General features: G+C 39.9%; 1 protein-coding gene and 1 non-coding gene across 2 annotated transcripts; one reads left to right on the plus strand and one right to left on the minus strand.

Annotated features, from left to right (window-relative positions):
• Positions 1-1,553: 1,553 nt before the first annotated feature.
• Positions 1,554-5,171, minus strand: LOC140830220 (uncharacterized). The gene is made up of 5 exons (XM_073193503.1): positions 4,582-5,171; positions 4,181-4,428; positions 3,882-4,126; positions 3,666-3,737; positions 1,554-1,691 (listed from the first exon to the last, which is right to left on the minus strand). The coding sequence occupies exons 1-5, from the start codon at positions 5,169-5,171 to the stop codon at positions 1,554-1,556; spliced, it is 1,293 nt and encodes a 430-aa protein (XP_073049604.1).
• Positions 5,172-5,714: 543 nt separating this feature from the next.
• On the plus strand, positions 5,715-5,821 carry LOC140831258 (small nucleolar RNA R71). The gene has a single exon (XR_012117833.1). It is a non-coding gene; the product is annotated as a small nucleolar RNA R71 (small nucleolar RNA).
• Positions 5,822-17,718: the final 11,897 nt, after the last annotated feature.

The raw sequence follows: 17,718 nt of genomic DNA on the forward strand, positions 1-17,718 counted from the left end.
AGTGTTTTCTTTGCAGTTCGCGCTTAATAAAACCACGTAATGTTGATAAATTAAATCCCCTCTCTGGGATAATTGACCGAGTCATCGAGCTCTCATACACCTGTCGGGCTTCTTCATTCCAAAATCGGTGCGAATCAAAGCTCGAAGAGAAAGAAGCACCCTTTTTTGACTTCTTTTTTGGTGCCATCAATTCAATAAACACATATCACAATCACACAATCAAACCCAACCAACAGAAACCACAATCGAAGCTAATCGGACCCCCAAATTTGAACAATATGATTTCACCACGCCAACTATTCCAATAAGCAATGCAACATAAAACCCAGTCACAGAATACTTCAATTTAGAGCATCCACTACACAATCTCACCAATTTCCCATATCGATTTACACCAATTTCAAGATTAGATTCAAAAATCTGAATAAACCCTTGAGTTCACAAAAAATTACCAAAAAAATTGTAGTGTGATTGGCTTTCAGAGGGAGGGCGGCGGCGGCGTGGCGTTTCGAGGGAGCTGCGGCGGCGGCGTGAGGAGATGCAGGCGACAGCGTGAGGAGCTGCGGCGAGGGTTTGTCGAGAGAGAGGCTGCTGTTCTTATTTCTGAATTCTGAATTCGCGATCCCTATTTTTTTTGTACTGAGTCGCGCGCATATGTGCGCCCTGATTGGAGCATATGCGCCGACCTTTCTGTAATTGTCGCGCATGTGCGTGCCTGAAGTGGCGCATATGCGCCAAACCTTCTGCCATAGGGGTGCATGTGTGCGCAAATAAGTCGCGCTTATGCGCCGAGTTCACTGCCTAGAGCGCGCATGTGCGCGAAAATAAGTCGCGCATGTGCGCGGAACATCCTGTCCAAAAATTTCGACTTTTTTTTAAAATACCTGCAAAAAATAACAAAATGTAAATTAATACTCGAATCGAGAAAATTAAAATTAATAGACTAAGGAATCGAAATAAAATAATAAAAACAAAACGAATGCAAAAATTAAATAAACGTGGGTTGCCTCCCACGCAGCGCTTGGTTTAACGTCATCAGCCTGACTTTCTTCAGTCTACTTTGGTTCTCGCAGTGGGATGTTGTCCATGTGTCGCACTTCATTTCCAAAGTAATGCTTGACCCTCTGACCATTGACTTTGAATGTCTCACCATTTTTGCATTTTAGCTCAATTGCTCCATGTGGGTACACTGTTTCCACTGTGAATGGTCCAGACCATCGTGATTTTAAATTACCAGGAAACAGCCTCAGTCGGGAATTGAATAATAACACCTGTTGCGCCGGTTCGAAAAGTCGTCGAAGAATCTGCTTGTCATGCCATCTCTTGGTCTTTTCCTTGTATATCTTGGCATTTTCGTATGCATCATTCCTAAACTCCTCCATCTCATTCAGCTGCAGAAGTCGTTGTTCGCCCGATGCTCCCGTATCAAAATTTAATTTTTTGACAGCCCAAAATGCCTTGTGCTCTAGTTCCAAAGGTAAATGACAAGCTTTCCCAAAGACCAACCTATAAGGCGACATCCCGATAGGTGTCTTATATGCAGTCCTGTATGCTCATAATGCATCATCTAGCTTGATCGCCCAATCCTTCCGGTTTGTCTTCACTGTCTTTTCTAATATTTGTTTGATCTCCCGGTTGGATATCTCTGCTTGCCCATTGGCTTGCGGGCGGTATGCCAGTGTCACCCTGTGCTTGAACATCATATTTGGCCAATAGTGAGTTAAAAATTTTGTTGCAGAAATGCGTACCTTCATCACTGATAATGGCTCTAGGCGTTCCGAATCTTATGAAGATGTTCCTGTGGACAAACTTAATAACAACTCGAGCATCATTAGTACTGGTGGTGATTGCTTCCACCCATTTTGACACATAATCAACTGCAAGTAAAATATAAGATTGACCAAAAGAGGATGGGAATGGACCCATAAAATCAATACCCCAGACATCAAAAAGTTCCACCTCCAAAATATTTGTTAGTGGTAATTCATATCGTCTAGAAATATTGCCAACTCTTTGGCATTTATCACATGACTTGACTAAAGTATAACTATCTTTAAATAAATTAGGCCAATAGAAACCTGACTGTAATACCTTAGCTGCTGTTTTAGATACTCCAAAGTGTCCACTGTAGGGTGAGGAATGACACTGCTCTAGAATCGTACCCGCTTCTTCCTCTGCTACACATCGTCTGATTATCTGATCAGCGCATCTCTTGAACAAGAAAGGATCGTCCCACAGATAAAACTTGGCATCATGAAGAAATTTCTTCTTTTGATGGTAAGTTAAATCTAGTGGTAATTCTCCTGCAACAAGAAAATTAGCTATATCTGCGAACCAAGGATGTGTAACATTTACCTTGAAGAGTTGTTCGTCTGGGAACGACTCATTAATCACTCCACCTTCAGTTCTTTCTTCCAACTCTAGGCGTGACAAGTGATCTGCCACCTGGTTCTCACAACCTTTCTTGTCTTTGACTTCAAATTCAAATTCTTGAAGTAGGAGGATCCATCGTATCAACCTAGGCTTTGCATCCTTTTTGGCAAACAAGTAACGAAGAGCTGCATGGTCAGTGAAAACAGTTACCTTTGTGCCAATGAGATATGTTCTGAATTTGTCGAATGCAAACACCACTGCTAGCATCTCCTTCTCAGTAGTTGTGTAATTTTGTTGGGCTGCATCGAGTGTACGACTTGCATAGTAGATGGCTTTAAACATCTTGTCTCGCCTTTGTCCCAATGCTGCTCCCACAGCATAGTCGCTAGCATCGCACATGAGCTCAAAGGGCTCCTTCCAATCAGGAACTATCATGATGGGTGCAGAGATCAGTGCTGCCTTGATCCTGTTAAATGCCTGCAAACAATCATCGTCAAAAATAAATGTTGAATCTTTTTCAACAAATTACATAGCGGTCTAGTAATCTTAGAGAAATCTTTAATATAACGACGATAGAACCCGGCATGTCCCAAGAAGCTTCTGATTCCCTTCACATTTTTCGGCGGTGGGAGCTTTTCGATTGCCACAACTTTGGCTCTGTCTACTTCTATCCCTCTAGCCAAAATTTTATGCCCAAGCACAATACCTTCTAAGACCATGAAGTGACATTTTTCTCAATTCAGCACTAAATTCTTTGCTTGACATCTCTGCAAAACAAGCGTTAGATTCTGCAAACAATGATCAAAAGATGAACCAAACACAGAAATATCATCTATAAAAACTTCCATTATTTCCTCAACCATGTCAGAAAATATGACCATCATACACCGCTGAAAAGTAGCAGGTGCATTGCAGAGACCAAATGGCATTCTCCTGAAAGCAAATGTACCGTAGGGGCAAGTGAAGGTAGTCTTCTCTTGATCCTCCGGTGCAATGACAATCTGATTGTAACCTGAATAACCATCTAGAAAGCAATAATAATGATAACCACCTACTCTATCAAGCATCTGGTCAATAAAGGGAAGAGGGAAGTGATCTTTCCTAGTCGCATCATTCAATTTCCTATAGTCTATACACACTCGCCAACCAGTCAATGGACGAGTTGAAATCAATTCGTTATTCTCATTTCTAACTACAGTTATACCTCCCTTTTTAGGCACTACTTGTACTGGTGAAACCCAAGAACTATCAGATATAGCATAAATAACACCAGCATTTAACAATTTTAATACCTCAGCCCTCACAACTTCTTTAATGGCTAGATTAAGCCTCCTCTGATGATCAACGTAGGGGGAATAGGACTCCTGCATCAATATTTTATGCATACAAACAGTGGGGCTAATCCCCTTTATATCAGCAATTGTCCATCCCAACACAGATTTAAATTCTCTCAACACCCTCAACAACCTATCTTTTTCATCACTAGTAAGAGCAGAAGATATAATTACCGGATGTGACGAACTCTCGTCTAGGAACGCGTAGCACAAGTGACTCGGTAAATCCTTCAATACAGGGGATGCTTTTGGTACCTCTTTACTTGCATCCTCAAGTAACTCTTCAAGTTGGGCATCACTCTTTTCCTTATGTAGTGTATTGAGAGCATGTGACTCCTCTTGCACATCCCAATCATCTTCATCCAGTGTAGAAGCTGATTCCAACAAGCATCTCTCCAAAGAGTCTTTTGTCAACTTTCCTGCACCAACATGAGATACACATGAATCAATTATATCAATACTCTTACAAGTACTTACCTCATTTGGTCCCTTGATGGTGTTGTAGATGTTGAACACGACTTCATCTCCACCTACTCTCAATGTGAGCTCGCCCTTGTGCACATCAATCAATGCTTTCCCGGTGGCCAAGAATGTCCTTCCAAAGATAAGTGGCGTCTCCTGGTCTTCCTCCATATCTAAGATGACAAAATCAGCAGGAAATATGAATTTGTCTACCTTTACCAGCACATCCTCTACTATCCCTCTTGGATAGGTAAGTGATCTGTCCGCCAGCTGCAAAGTAATAGTGCTAGGTTTCACCTCGCCAAGCTCCAATGTCCTGTAAATAGAAAAAGGCATTAAATTTATACTAGCACCCAAATCACATAAAGCTCTATTTACTCTAGAACCACCAATAACACAAGGAATAGTAAACCTCCCTGGATCTTTGAGTTTTTGTGGTAATTTCCTTTGGAGTATTGCACTGCACTCTTCGGTCAGCTTTACAGTCTCAAACTCTTGAAGTTTCCTCTTTTTGGACATCACATCCTTGATGAATTTAGCATAATTGGGCATTTGCTCCAATGCATCGGCAAATGGGATGTTGATGTGTATTTTCTTGAAAATTTCCAGGAACTTCGCAAACTGATCATCCAACCCTTTCTTTTTGAACCTCTGTGGATATGGAAGATTTACCTTCGGTAAGGGCTGCTGTTTAAGTAATTTCTCAGGTTCCTCTACTTTCTCTTCTCCAACACTTTCGCTCTTTCCTTCATCTTCCTCAACTGTAACCTCTACACTTTCTACAGTAGGCTCTGGAACCCCAATTTCTTTGCCACTCCTCAGTGTGACAGCCTTGCACTGTTCCCTAGGGTTCACCTCGGTATTGCTGGGAAACTGTCCTCGGTTCTGATCTTTTAAAGCATTGGCTAGTTGCCCAATCTGTGTTTCCAAGGATTTCATCCTGGCACCCATATTACCCATGTGTGTCTCCATGTTATCAAGACGAGACTCAGTTCTCGCCATTCTCTTCCCAGACTCAGTCACAAATGTACCAAATAGATCTTCAAAAGATGGCTTTCCTTCCCCTTTTGTGTATTGAACCCCGGTGGGGGATTCAACACGTTCTTGTTGTTTGCATAGGAGAAATTCTCGTGATTACTCAAACCTGGATGATAAGTATTAGGGGGAGGATTACCTCGATAACCTGCAAAGCCGCAATTGTTGATGTACTGAGCTTCCTCCACAAGTGGCTCTTCCTCAGCAGTCACCAATGCTACATCAGACGTAGATTGGCCTGGCTTGTTCATCGCTGCAATCTGTGCGGTCAATGCCGAATCCTGTGCAGTAAGTGATGTGATTGGGTCTACAGCATACACTCCAGCAGGTTTCCTTGATCCAGATCTTTCACTCGGCCACTGATAACTGTTGATGGTCATCTGTTCAAGCAAATCATAGGCCTCATCAGTTGTTTTAGAAAAAATAGTACCTCCGGCGGCTGCATCCACATTCCCTCTAGTTGGCCCATCTAAACCATTGTAAAATAACTCAATCTGCACCCAATCTGCATAGCCATGATTCGGGCACTTCCTGAGTAATTCCTTGTATCGCTCCCACGCCTCATATAATACCTCAAATTCTCTCTGCCTGAAGTTGGTGATATCTATTTTCAGCTGAGAAGATTTAGCAGGAGGGAAGTACTTTGACAGAAACTTCGTAACCAAATCTGCCCAAGTAGTAACACTCCCCAGCGGTAGAGATTGGAGCCAACTCCTTGCGTGATCCGTAAGAGAAAACGGAAACAAGCGCAATCGAATAATTTTGTCAGAAACACCATTAATTTTTACCGTGTCCGTGATCTCCAAAAAGTTCTGAGGTGAAGATGGGGATCTGCGGTGGCTGCTCCTCCAAATTGGTTCTGTTGAACCATATTGATGAGTGCGGGCTTTAGCTCGAAATTATTAGCAGCAATAGTTCCACGAGCTATTCCAGAGTAGTGAGCGTTTATGACTGGGCGGAAATGTTCCCGGATTGGCACCTCTCTTGGGAGCTCATTCTGATTATCTCTGTTTTCAGCCATCGCTTTAATTTCTTCTTTCCTTGCTTTCCTTAATCTCCTGGCAGTTCTTTCGATTTCCGGATCAAAAATCAGCAAGTCGGGATTTTGAAATCTTCGCATGCACTGCAAAACAAAAAGATTATAGATTAACAAAACAAATAAAATAAAATAAAATAAAATCTAAATTAAAGTGAAGACTAATTAGTAATGATATCAATATGCAATTAAATAGTTTACTCTCCGGCAACGGCGACAAAAACTTGTTGCGTGTTTTCACTACCGTAAGTATACGGTGTCAAGTTTTAGTACTGGTTAGAGTACAGATATCGATCCCACGAAGAGTAAATATTTAAAACTGTATATTAATTACCACAATTGACATAGCTCAACTTTATTTAAACAAATCAAATAGTTGGTTTAAAATCAATTCGAATAAAATAACAATTCCTGTAATTCTAGCACGCAGCAGAAAATTCACTGAGGAAATAAATCTAGAGATATGATTTCGTCGAGTCTCCCCTATGCTAAATTAACATTGACTAACATTTAATAAAATTGCACCATGTGTATTAACCAAGAACTCACAATATTTTCTATTTCCTCTGTCGAGTGATAAATAGAAATGTACTACCTATTACTGATTTTAATATGTTTATTCAAAATCTCGTAACACGTAATAAATGCAAACAAGGTTCTTTTATGGATTAGTCAGAGTTATACGTCTTTTGCACGTTATAAATATCTAACGATGTGATTTCTTCTGTCCTAATTTCAATCCCCTCTGTCGAGTGTTAGATTTCAATTATGTGATCAATCGAATTATGGCCATTAATTCAAGAGCATTAAAACAAGAAATCACAAATAAACACGATGAAATATTTCAATGAAAATTCAAATCGTCATTAACATAGGTTCAACCACGACTACATCAATCTCTAGAAAATAAAATTAGTTCATGCTCAAATCAAGATCACAATGAAACCTGTTTATGATCATTAAAACGTAAAAACAAAGAACCGAATTAGAAACGTGTTGAAGGGAGATAAAAGTGCGTCTCCGTGTCCGGATTTAGCGTCTTCGGTCTCCGTTCTTCGCGTTCCGTCGTTGGCTCTCGTGTTTCCTTCGCACTCTATGATGGCGGCTGCTTCTAAAATATTTCAGAATCCCCCAAAATCCAACGCCGAAACCTATTTAAATCTGGAACTCGCGTCGCGCACATATGCGCGCCATGAGCGGCGCATATGCGCGCTGCTCTCGGTATTTCTCTTCTTGGGGCATTTCTCGCGCATATGCGCGCTCTTACTCGCGCATATGCGCGAGTCTCACTGTATGGGCCGCGCATGTGCGCGGCTTTGGGGGCGCATATGCGCCATTCTTTCTGCCAGTTGCGCGCATGTGCGCGGGAATACGTCGCGCATGTGCGCGCTTGCCTTGCCCTCGACTCCTGTTTTTCTCACCCTTCTTCTCATAAGCATCATTTTAATGCATTTTCATGCCCACGTCGTAGTCGTACCTAAGTTCCTGCACTCACACAAAAAACAACACGGAACGCATAATTTTTCCCAAAAAGACTAACAATCTGTATGAATTATAAAGATAATTTAAGTTCATAAAATGCACTTATCACCTTCCTTATTGCTCCATTTCTTTTTCTTATTGATGCAATTACCTTGATAGTTAGATGCCAAGTGAGCACTTTCAATCACATCTTGTTTCAATCTCTCCTACTCGTGAACACACTGCGCAATAAGCTCATTCAAAGTCCATTTTTCCTTCTGGGTATTATAACTTATTTTGAATTGATTAAATTGCGTAGGCAAAGAGATCAAGACTAAATGCACGACTATGTCTTTCGACAATTCCAACTTGAATGCTTTAGTCAAGTTACAAGATTTGATATTTCCATTATGTACTCCCTTATGTTCCCTTTCTCTTTGAGACAAGTTTAGTCAGAATAGTACTTGTCTCGACCTTTTTGTTTGCAGCGAAACGATCTGCTATTTGAGTAAGGAACTTTTTGACATCATTTTCTTCAGGAATTGCACCCCTTATAGTATATGGAATAGAATGTTTCATAATCATTAAACTCATGCGGTTTGATCACTCCCACTTTCCGAAGAACTTTTTTGATCAGCATTTCATGAACTGGTCAAAAGTGCGGGGAAGTCTCCCCTTAACGCATAGTCCAAATCCATGCAGCCGAGCACTATCATAACATGCTCTTTCCATTTCTTGAATTTTGAGCCATTAAGTACATGAATGTTCTTCAGATTGACAGATATGAAGATGCTATAACAAAATAAAACAAAAACTCACAATAAATTATATTCCATGCATATATTTAAAATAAATAAATCACAAAATATAAGCATGCTGATTGAGGGCCCATAAAAAATACCTAGCACAACATTGATATTTAGTCTTTAAACAAAAATAACATTTTGTAAGTAATATCCTCAAATATCATGGTTATTAAATATTGATAATAAATCGGGCCAACAATATGTCTTTCTTTGGACCGACAATTGCATGCATGAATAAATCCAAAATTATCACATATTTATTACCACATATTGTCATAAAATTTGGCCAGAAAATGATCTCCTTTTGGGTTGATCATTTTCCGCATAAATTTAACAATATTTAATATCATATAATGTGTCTACAATTTGACAAGAAAATAATCTTCCTTTTGGTCAATTAATTTCTGTGTAGTTTTGACACGCCACATAATTATGTTCTTATCATCAGACCAAACAATAACTTTTCTTTGGGCGATTATTTTCTGCATATATAAACATATTTTTTTGTCACTTATTATGTCTATTATCTGGCCAAAAAATAGTCTTCCTTTGGGTCGACTATTTTTCGCATCTAGATAAATGCACTTGAAGAAAAGATATATTGAATCTAAAATCTTGCAAGAAATTAATCTTCTTTTGGACCGATATTTTACGCATAGATTTAGATGCACTTTAAAATCACCTATTGTGTTTAGAATTTGGCCAATAAATAATCTTCCTTTGGACCGACTATTTTCGCATAAATTGAAACACAATTTATTTTGAAATTTAACAATATCTACATATCTCAAAATAACTTTATTAACATGTAATTTAAATTTAATAAAATTTGAGATACAAGATTGATACTCACGGGAAATTTTGGAGTCCGCTTTCAGCAACTGTCACTAGTCCAGACGCAGGTTTTGAATACCATGAGCCTGAAATCACAAATATGATCGTTAGAAGGGGACTAGGAGGGTGACCTGGCGTAGCCTCTCCGACACTCAAGTCAGAGATTGAGGATATATGGGGGGAGCAGCTAAGGGCGCTGCTGAAAATAATATAGTGAATCCATGAATTAACACTCAAAACTGCTATTTACAAGAGAATACCTGGGCCCTTGATGGGCCTGCCTTCCATTTGGGCTAGGGATGGGCCAGGGGTAATGGGCTCATCTACGGGGTATCACCAGTCTCCCCTTCCCGAGTCGAACTGAATCCCAGGTTCGAAGTTCGATTAGTCATATTGTCCTCAGGTTACCGGCTGCGAGTTGTGAATTTTCTTCCAGCCGTCCGTCAGTCTCAAAAAATTTGGAAACGAATCAAATCGCAGTGCTTCTTTGAAAGGAAAGATTTGGTTGTGCTTCCCCTATCAATAGAGGTCCCCTACTCACTTCAATTTCACTTCTCTCCTACAGAATTTTCTCTTCAATTCACCAGCTCTCTCCCGTGTATGTCTCATCTGCGTGTTAACCCTAACGCCACTTCATCATCACCTCACTGTCATCACTCACGTACGCCGCCGGCAGCCTCGCCTCCTACCCCTCGCCTGGCCGCCGCACCATGAGTGCTCCAGCCGAGTCTCCTGTCCATCCGAGCCGTCTCCCTGCGCGCTTGTCCAGCCCCGCCATCACCGTTGCCCTACCCCACGCATGCTCGTTTTCCCTCCTCCCTCACTACCCCTTCAAAACACCGACGTGTGACTTTTTGGTCCCCGAACAAGACTCCAATTCTTTTTCTCACAGGAAACTTAAGCTTCTTATGATAAGTGGAAGCTACGGCTCTGAAATCCTAGATGGTTGGTCATCCTAGAATTCCATTATACGCTGAAATGGTATCCACCACGGTGAACGCTATCATTTTTGTTACCCGCTGAGGATCAGTCCCCAAGGATAGAGGAAGCACAATCTGACCCAAAGGCGGGATGGCGTGTCCTGCAAACCCATACAGCGGGGTGGAGACCGACGTGCTCTTGAACAAGACGTTCACGGAGCTTCCATTATCAATAAATATCCTTGCCACATCATAATTGGCAATGGTGGCCGTAACCACCGAGGCATCGTTATGTGGAGTCACAACGCCTCGGAGGTCTTCCGGCCCAAAGCTGATGACGGGTTCTTGTGGTAAGTCTGCACCCCTAGATATCTCAAAGTTCTCCAACATTCTCCCATGTACTTTCTGAGCTCGCCCAGAGTCTCCATCAGTAGCACCGCCCAAGATCATATGAATCATTCCTCTCGTAGGGTGGTTATCCTCATTCGTTCCCCTCCTCGGTTTGACGGGCTCCTGAAGGACATCTTGACCTCAACCTTTCCCTCTCTGCTCCCCAACCCCCTGATTTATCCATGGAGGGCCTTGACCACGTCTAGGGGACGGGCGAGACCTCGGTTGACTCCCGGATGCGGATCCTTCTCGTTTGTCCCGCGAAGGAAATCTAGCACTTCACTCAACTCTTCGTGAGTTCTCCCACCTCTCCACGGGCTCCTCACCTCCATCACCTCATCACGACTCCTATCCAGGGGAACATGTGATGAGAATTATCCTCTAGTTCTAGTTCTGTCCTCCTCTCTTTCCCCTGCTCCCTCAACTATACTTCCTCGAGGCCGGTTCTCCATCCTTCTGTACCATTGGGCATCTTTCAAGTTTACATATTTCTCAGCTCTAGCCAACAGATTTGAAAGCGGACCGGTTACGGTGGCCGGAAGCGCAACGGAAGTCAAAATTTTTTAATTTTAATGCTAAAATTTCGGCCACCTTGTTTTTGTGCAACATTTACATTCAAACACCATAAAACATACATAGGATGTAAGAAATTTTTTTTTTACCTATCAACCCCTTGAGGTTGATGATGGCTCCAACTTTGTTGTAAACAACAAAGCTCTTCAAAGGATAGAAAAATCTACAAGCTCCTCCTCCTTTGCTTCAAAATAAGGCCCACCACTAACAAGGTAAACCCCCTCAAATATTGCACTAGAAATATTTGAGGAATTTATCAATGAGAAGACTTTTATTCTCCAACACTTTGAAGAACAAAAGAGAGAAAAATTTTGAGAGAAAAGAAGATGATAATTTCGGCCAAGTGATGCAAGAATGAGGAGTGAATGTTGAGTATTGGGGTTGCAAAAAGCTAGATCCAAAAGTTGCATGCCTTGCAATATTTTATTCAAAAAGTAATACACGCCCCTTCACCTCCCAAGCATGCAAAGCCTAGTGGGCTTGTAACTTTTATAAGGCCCATGGACTTTTTAATTGTCTCAAACATATTTGAGCCCAATTAGACTTGACTTGATTTTACTCAAGCCCACTAGTTAAATAATTATTTTCAATTGGGCTCTACAAGGCCCAATGTTATTTAATTAATTCAACACTTAAATTAATTTAATTATTTGGACTCTACTAGGCCCACTAGTGTTTAATTAATCCAACACTTGAATTAATTTAATTTAGTCCATAATAATGTTTATGAAAATCACAATTTTCAAATATATTATTCACTTGGCCAAATTTTAATCTAGGAACACTTCCATAAATTAAATTCATATTTCTCTCATAGAAGTCATACTTCTATTTTTCTTTACGCTTATAAACACATTTATAAGCCGTTCAACACATTGAACTATTTTACTTCTCATCGGGATTTACAAAGCTAGTACTTGTGTGGTCCTCAATGGTTCATTGATACGACTAGCCGTGGGTTCACATCTCCATGTGATTAGGACTAAACATGTCCTTATATGAGCATATCCCAATTGCTCCATTCTTATTTATCAACCTCTTGATAATAAGAACGTCAGAACTCAAGTCTGATATTACCCAACCAATCATGTTAAACGCCTAGCAGCATCGCTTACATGATTCCCTAGGTATCAAATGATAGTGCCTGCAAGAACCATTCAATTATGGTTAGCGTACAGTACGGTCCCTTCAACTCATATATCCCGACCGATTCGACAACTATTGGTTTGTCGAGAGTTTTCAATGAATCGATACTATGTGTCATGTCGTAGTTGCATCGATGGTGTAATCTATGAAACCCCTTTCATAATTACAACCATACTCTGATCAGAGATTTCAAACTACACGCACATGAAAACACATAGGATATCCATACCCGTAGGTAAGCGGTGAATCCCCGACTACAATGCATCGACTCCTATATGTTTCGCCGTAACACCCAACCTTGCCACCTGATGACCCCATAAGAGTCGGTAAACAAGTCAAAGTGAAACGCTAGCACATAGAGTCTCAATGTTGTCCCGGGTCATAAGGACTAATGGTGTACAACCATAAACTAGGACTTTTCCACTCGATAAGTGAGAACCACTTGGAAAGTCCTTTATAGAGGGTCGTTCAGTGCACTCTACCAGGAGCACCTATCTGCATGCTCGGACATCACAATGTCCCCTACCAATGAAACATGGTACTCACATCGCAGATACTAGTCTCTAACTCGAGCGGCCTATATCCTTCTCATTGGCGGCTGAATCGACTAGGAACTGTTTAGAATATACAGTATTACAATATGAGCATCTCATATTCTTTCTACTATTTGTATATTCAAGGACTTTATCTATGCAACTAGCATGGGTATATAGATAAAGATGCGCCAATATAATAAATTCAAATATTATTAAAATAAAGATCATTTTACATAGAGTTTTATCGTGAACACTCGGCCAACACTTGGCTTGACGTGCACCTAATCTAACAAGATCATCATAGCTCGACAGAGGCTTCTTGACCAGCGACTTGAAAAACTCCCCTCCCCTCAGTCCTTGTGTGAATGCACTTATCATGATGTCATGGGCAGCCGCTGGTATTTCCAGTGCTGCACTGTTGAAAATCTGGACATACTCTCGCAAAGTTTCATTCTCTTGTTGTTTCATCATGAACAGGCTCAAATAATTTTTCCGGTGTCTCTCGCTGCTAGCAAATCGGTGCAAGAAGGCAGATGAGAAGTCCTCAAAAGAACGTATAGAGTTGGGCTGCAAGGTGTTAAACTACTACTAGGCTGACCTCACCAACGTGCCCAGAAACACCCTGCACCTGACTCCATCGGAATATTGGTGCAACAGAGCCGCATTCTCAAATCTCCCCAAGTGTTCTTCAGGGTCACTATGTCCGTGATAGGATCTGTTATTGACTAAGGAGTGTTTAGAAGGGGGGGTTGAATAAATACTTCTACGAATTTAAATGTTCTTCGAAAATTGTAGTTCAGTCTTATTACAAACTGAACTAAATATCCCGTCGGTCAATAACAATCAGTTAAACTGAATAAACAGTTGCGGAAAGTAAACTGATTGAAAGATAGAGTATCTAACTGAAAATGAAAAACTGAAGTAAAGACAACGCAATATGTTTCTGGATGTTCGGAGATTTGAATAACTCCTACGTCACCCCTTCTATCTCAAGGATAGGATATTCACTAAAAGACTTTGATCGAGTACAACACTTGTACAGACCCACTTCAGTTAGGACTTATCTACTGCCTAAACTGAAACTCTTAGTATAATACAATGATCTCTGTGAGTAACTGAACTTAGCACTTATTGAATTATCAATATTACAGAGTGCTAGTTCGCTCAACTTGTAGCCTTGATTGCTACGAATAAATCTAATAAGAGTGAGCTGAGATTTTGACAGAGTAATAGCAAGTTTGAGATTGATAGATCGTCGTCATTCTTCAACTGCTCTTTTGTCATATTTGTAGACTTGTCTTTCAACGGTAACTTTGAATTTATGTATCCGTCGATTGCCACTTCATCATTTCTTGGATAGTGTTCTTGATTGCCACTTCATTATTGATTGTAAAACGGCGTTTAATTTCAATAGCCGTAATACGTTGTTCTATGCAGTGCGGCTTTCCATATTCTGTCTGATATGATCTTTCCCGAGGTATCTTCTGTTGAGAGATTTTAATATTTTCGGCTGAATGTTTTAACTGATCAGTTCTCAACTGATCAGTTTGTGTTAGCTGATTTCAGTTGATAAGTCCAGCTTCCGAATCAGCTGCCGAATTTGCTTTCGCGTATTAGATGATTTAATCGATTGATTTATGTTTTTGTCAAACTCCAGAATTTAGTTTCCAACAATTTCCCCCTTTATGGTGTTTGACAAAACCAAGAAATTTAACTCAGCTCTTTGTTGATAATAGATTACGCAACTGAATCATAGAATAGCTGGGTTCCTTGTAGATAATATAAAGTCTGAGAAAATGATATCAGTTGATAATAATAGTCTGATTAATTCTTCAACTAATTCTTCAGCACAACTGAATCATAAAATAACTGGACAAATGATATCAGTTGCTTCAGCTGCTTTCCTCCTTTTTGTTAAATACCTTCATTCTGTCTGAGAGCTTTCGAACATCGATGGATAGAAGTTTTACATCTGAGGAGATACTTGTGGCCATAGTAGTGAAAGAAGTCTGCAGTAATTCTATCTTCTTTGAAACGGAGGTTTCCAGTCGCCCAATTCTTTGACTGTTTACATCCTGATTTGTAGAGAAAGAGTTGATGAGTCCCTTCTTCATATCCGTTACAGTTTGGATAAGAGAGTCCATATTGGCTTGAAGTTTATTCAGTTTCTCTAAGTTGGATGCATGTGAATGGTCCAGATTTAGAGTGTGAGATAGTTGTGTGTTCTGAATTTTGGAGATGGTAGAGATCATTTGCTCCATATTATTCTGTAGGTTCTGAACTTCTTCCAAGATAAGTTCAACATCTGAAGAAGATGAAGGAGGAGACTGATAAGATGTTCCTGGTTCTTTAGAGATGTGCTCAGAAGTGACCAAAGTTTGATCAGTTGAGACTGATTCAATAACATTTTGAACTGAAATATCAGTTTCAGTTATTTCTTCTTGAACTGGAATATCATCAGCAGTGATTTCATCTAGATCCTGAGGTGGTGAAGAAGGGTTCTGTTCAGCAGATGATAAAAGAACTGAAGTTGGTGCCTCTAAAGGATGATTGATTAAAGTGTCTGGCTCATTAGTGGGGCCAAGAATATTTCGGAAATAAGAAAACTTAGCCTCTGGTAATGGTTTTGTGAAGATGTCTGCTGCTTGTTGTTTCGTTGAGACGTATTCTAATCTGATGTTCTTCTTCAGTGCATGATCTCTGATGAAATGATGTCTGACATCTATATGCTTAGTCCTGGAGTGAAGAACTGGATTGTATGTAATAGCAATTGTACTCGTGTTGTCACAGAATATTGGTGATTCCTTTGCATCAACACCATAATCTTTCAGATGTTGCTGAATCCAGAGTAGTTGGGCACAGCAGCTTCCAGCAGCAAGATATTCTGCTTCAGTTGTGGAAGTTGCTATGGATGTTTGCTTTTTACTAAACCAAGAGATCAGTCTGTCTCCAAGAAACTGACATGATCCACTTGTACTTTTCCGATCAAGCTTGCATCCTGCATAATCTGCATCTGAATAGCCAACTAAATTGAAAGATGAGTCTTTAGAGTACCATAATCCAACATTTTCCATGCCTTTAAGATATTTCAAGATAAGTTTGGCAGCAGAAAAATGTGATTGCTTAGGATTAGCTTGAAATCTTGCACATATACATACAACAAACATAATATCAGGACGACTAGCAGTTAGGTACAATAATGAACCTATTAAACCTCTGTATAGTGTCGTCTCAACTGATATTCCCCCTTGATCAGTGTGATGAGCTCATTGGAGTGCTTGCTGCTGAACAAGATTCCATGCCAAATTTCTTCAGCAATTCCTTGGTATATTTGGTTTGACTGATGAATGTTCCTAAATCCAGTTGCTTCACTTGTAAACCAAGAAAGAATGTCAGCTCACCCATCATGCTCATCTCGAACTTATCCTGCATCAACTTGGAAAATTTCTTGCATAATTTGGGGTTAGTTGACCCAAAAATAATGTCATCAACGTAAATTTGAACAAGTAAGATATGATCATTTTTCGAAAATTTAAACAAAGTCTTATCAACCGATCCAACAGAAAAATCATGATCAGTTAGGAATTTTGAAAGGATTTCATACCAAGCTCTTGGAGCTTGTTTGAGACCATATAACGCTTTGTTCAAATAATAGACATGATCAGGGAAGTTATGATTGACAAAACCTGGAGGTTGTTCAACGTAGACTTCTTCCTGTAATTGGCCATTTAGGAATGCACTTTTCACATCCATTTGATAGACTTTAAAGTTCTTGAAGTATGCATAGGCAAGAAATATTCTGATTGCCTCCAATCTTGCAACTGGTGCATATGTTTCATCATAATCAATTCCTTCTTCTTGTCTATATCCTTGTGCCACTAGTCTTGCTTTGTTGCGCACAACTGAACCATCTTCATTCAGTTTGTTTCTGTACACCCATTTTGTACCTATAACAGTTTTAGAAACTGGTCTTGGAACTAAGTTCCAGACATTGTTACGAACAAACTGATTTAGCTCTTCTTGCATTGCATTAATCCAATTAGGATCAGCAAGAGCTTCATCAGTTTTTGTTGGTTCCAATTGAGATACAAAAGCTGAATGAATAAATAGATTGAGCATCTGATTTCTTGTTCTTACTGGATCAGATGGGTTACCTATTACTAGTTCTGGAGGGTGTGATTTCTTCAATCTAAGTTCAGCATTTGTTGCTTCACCGTCAGCAAATTATTCGTTAGGTAACTGAATGTTCTCAGTTTCAGTTGGAGCTAATTCAGTTGTTAACTGATTCACATTAGTTTGCTCCACTAACTGATTGTCAAGATTTGCTTCCAATTCAGCTGGTTGATCCAATATCTCAGGTTCAGGTGTATGAAAGATATTTTGATTATTATTACTATCGTCTGAGTCATCATCTTCCAGACTGATATCTTTAAATTGATCAGCTAGCTCAACTTGATCAGTTGGCTTATCAATTAGTGTCGTTTCATCAAAATCAGCTATGCTAACTGATGAATATCCAAGGAATATTCCTTCTGCAGATTTGACATCGAATGCTTTTAGATAATTTTTACCATTGTTATGAATAAAACATCTACAGCCAAATATTTTGAAGTAAGTGATTATGCTTTTTCTTCCATTCCAGATCTCATATGGTGTTTTCATGTGATTTTTATAAATCATTGATCTGTTCTGAGTGTAGCATGCAGTGTTTACTGCTTCTGCCCAAAATATTTGAGAAATACCAGAATCAGCAAGCATTGTTCTAGCAGCTTCTTTAAGAGTCCGATTCCTTCTCTCAGCTACACCGTTTTG

This window comes from Primulina eburnea, chromosome 4 (genome assembly GCF_022965805.1).
Source record: "Primulina eburnea isolate SZY01 chromosome 4, ASM2296580v1, whole genome shotgun sequence".
NCBI classification, from domain to species: Eukaryota; Viridiplantae; Streptophyta; class Magnoliopsida; order Lamiales; family Gesneriaceae; genus Primulina; species Primulina eburnea.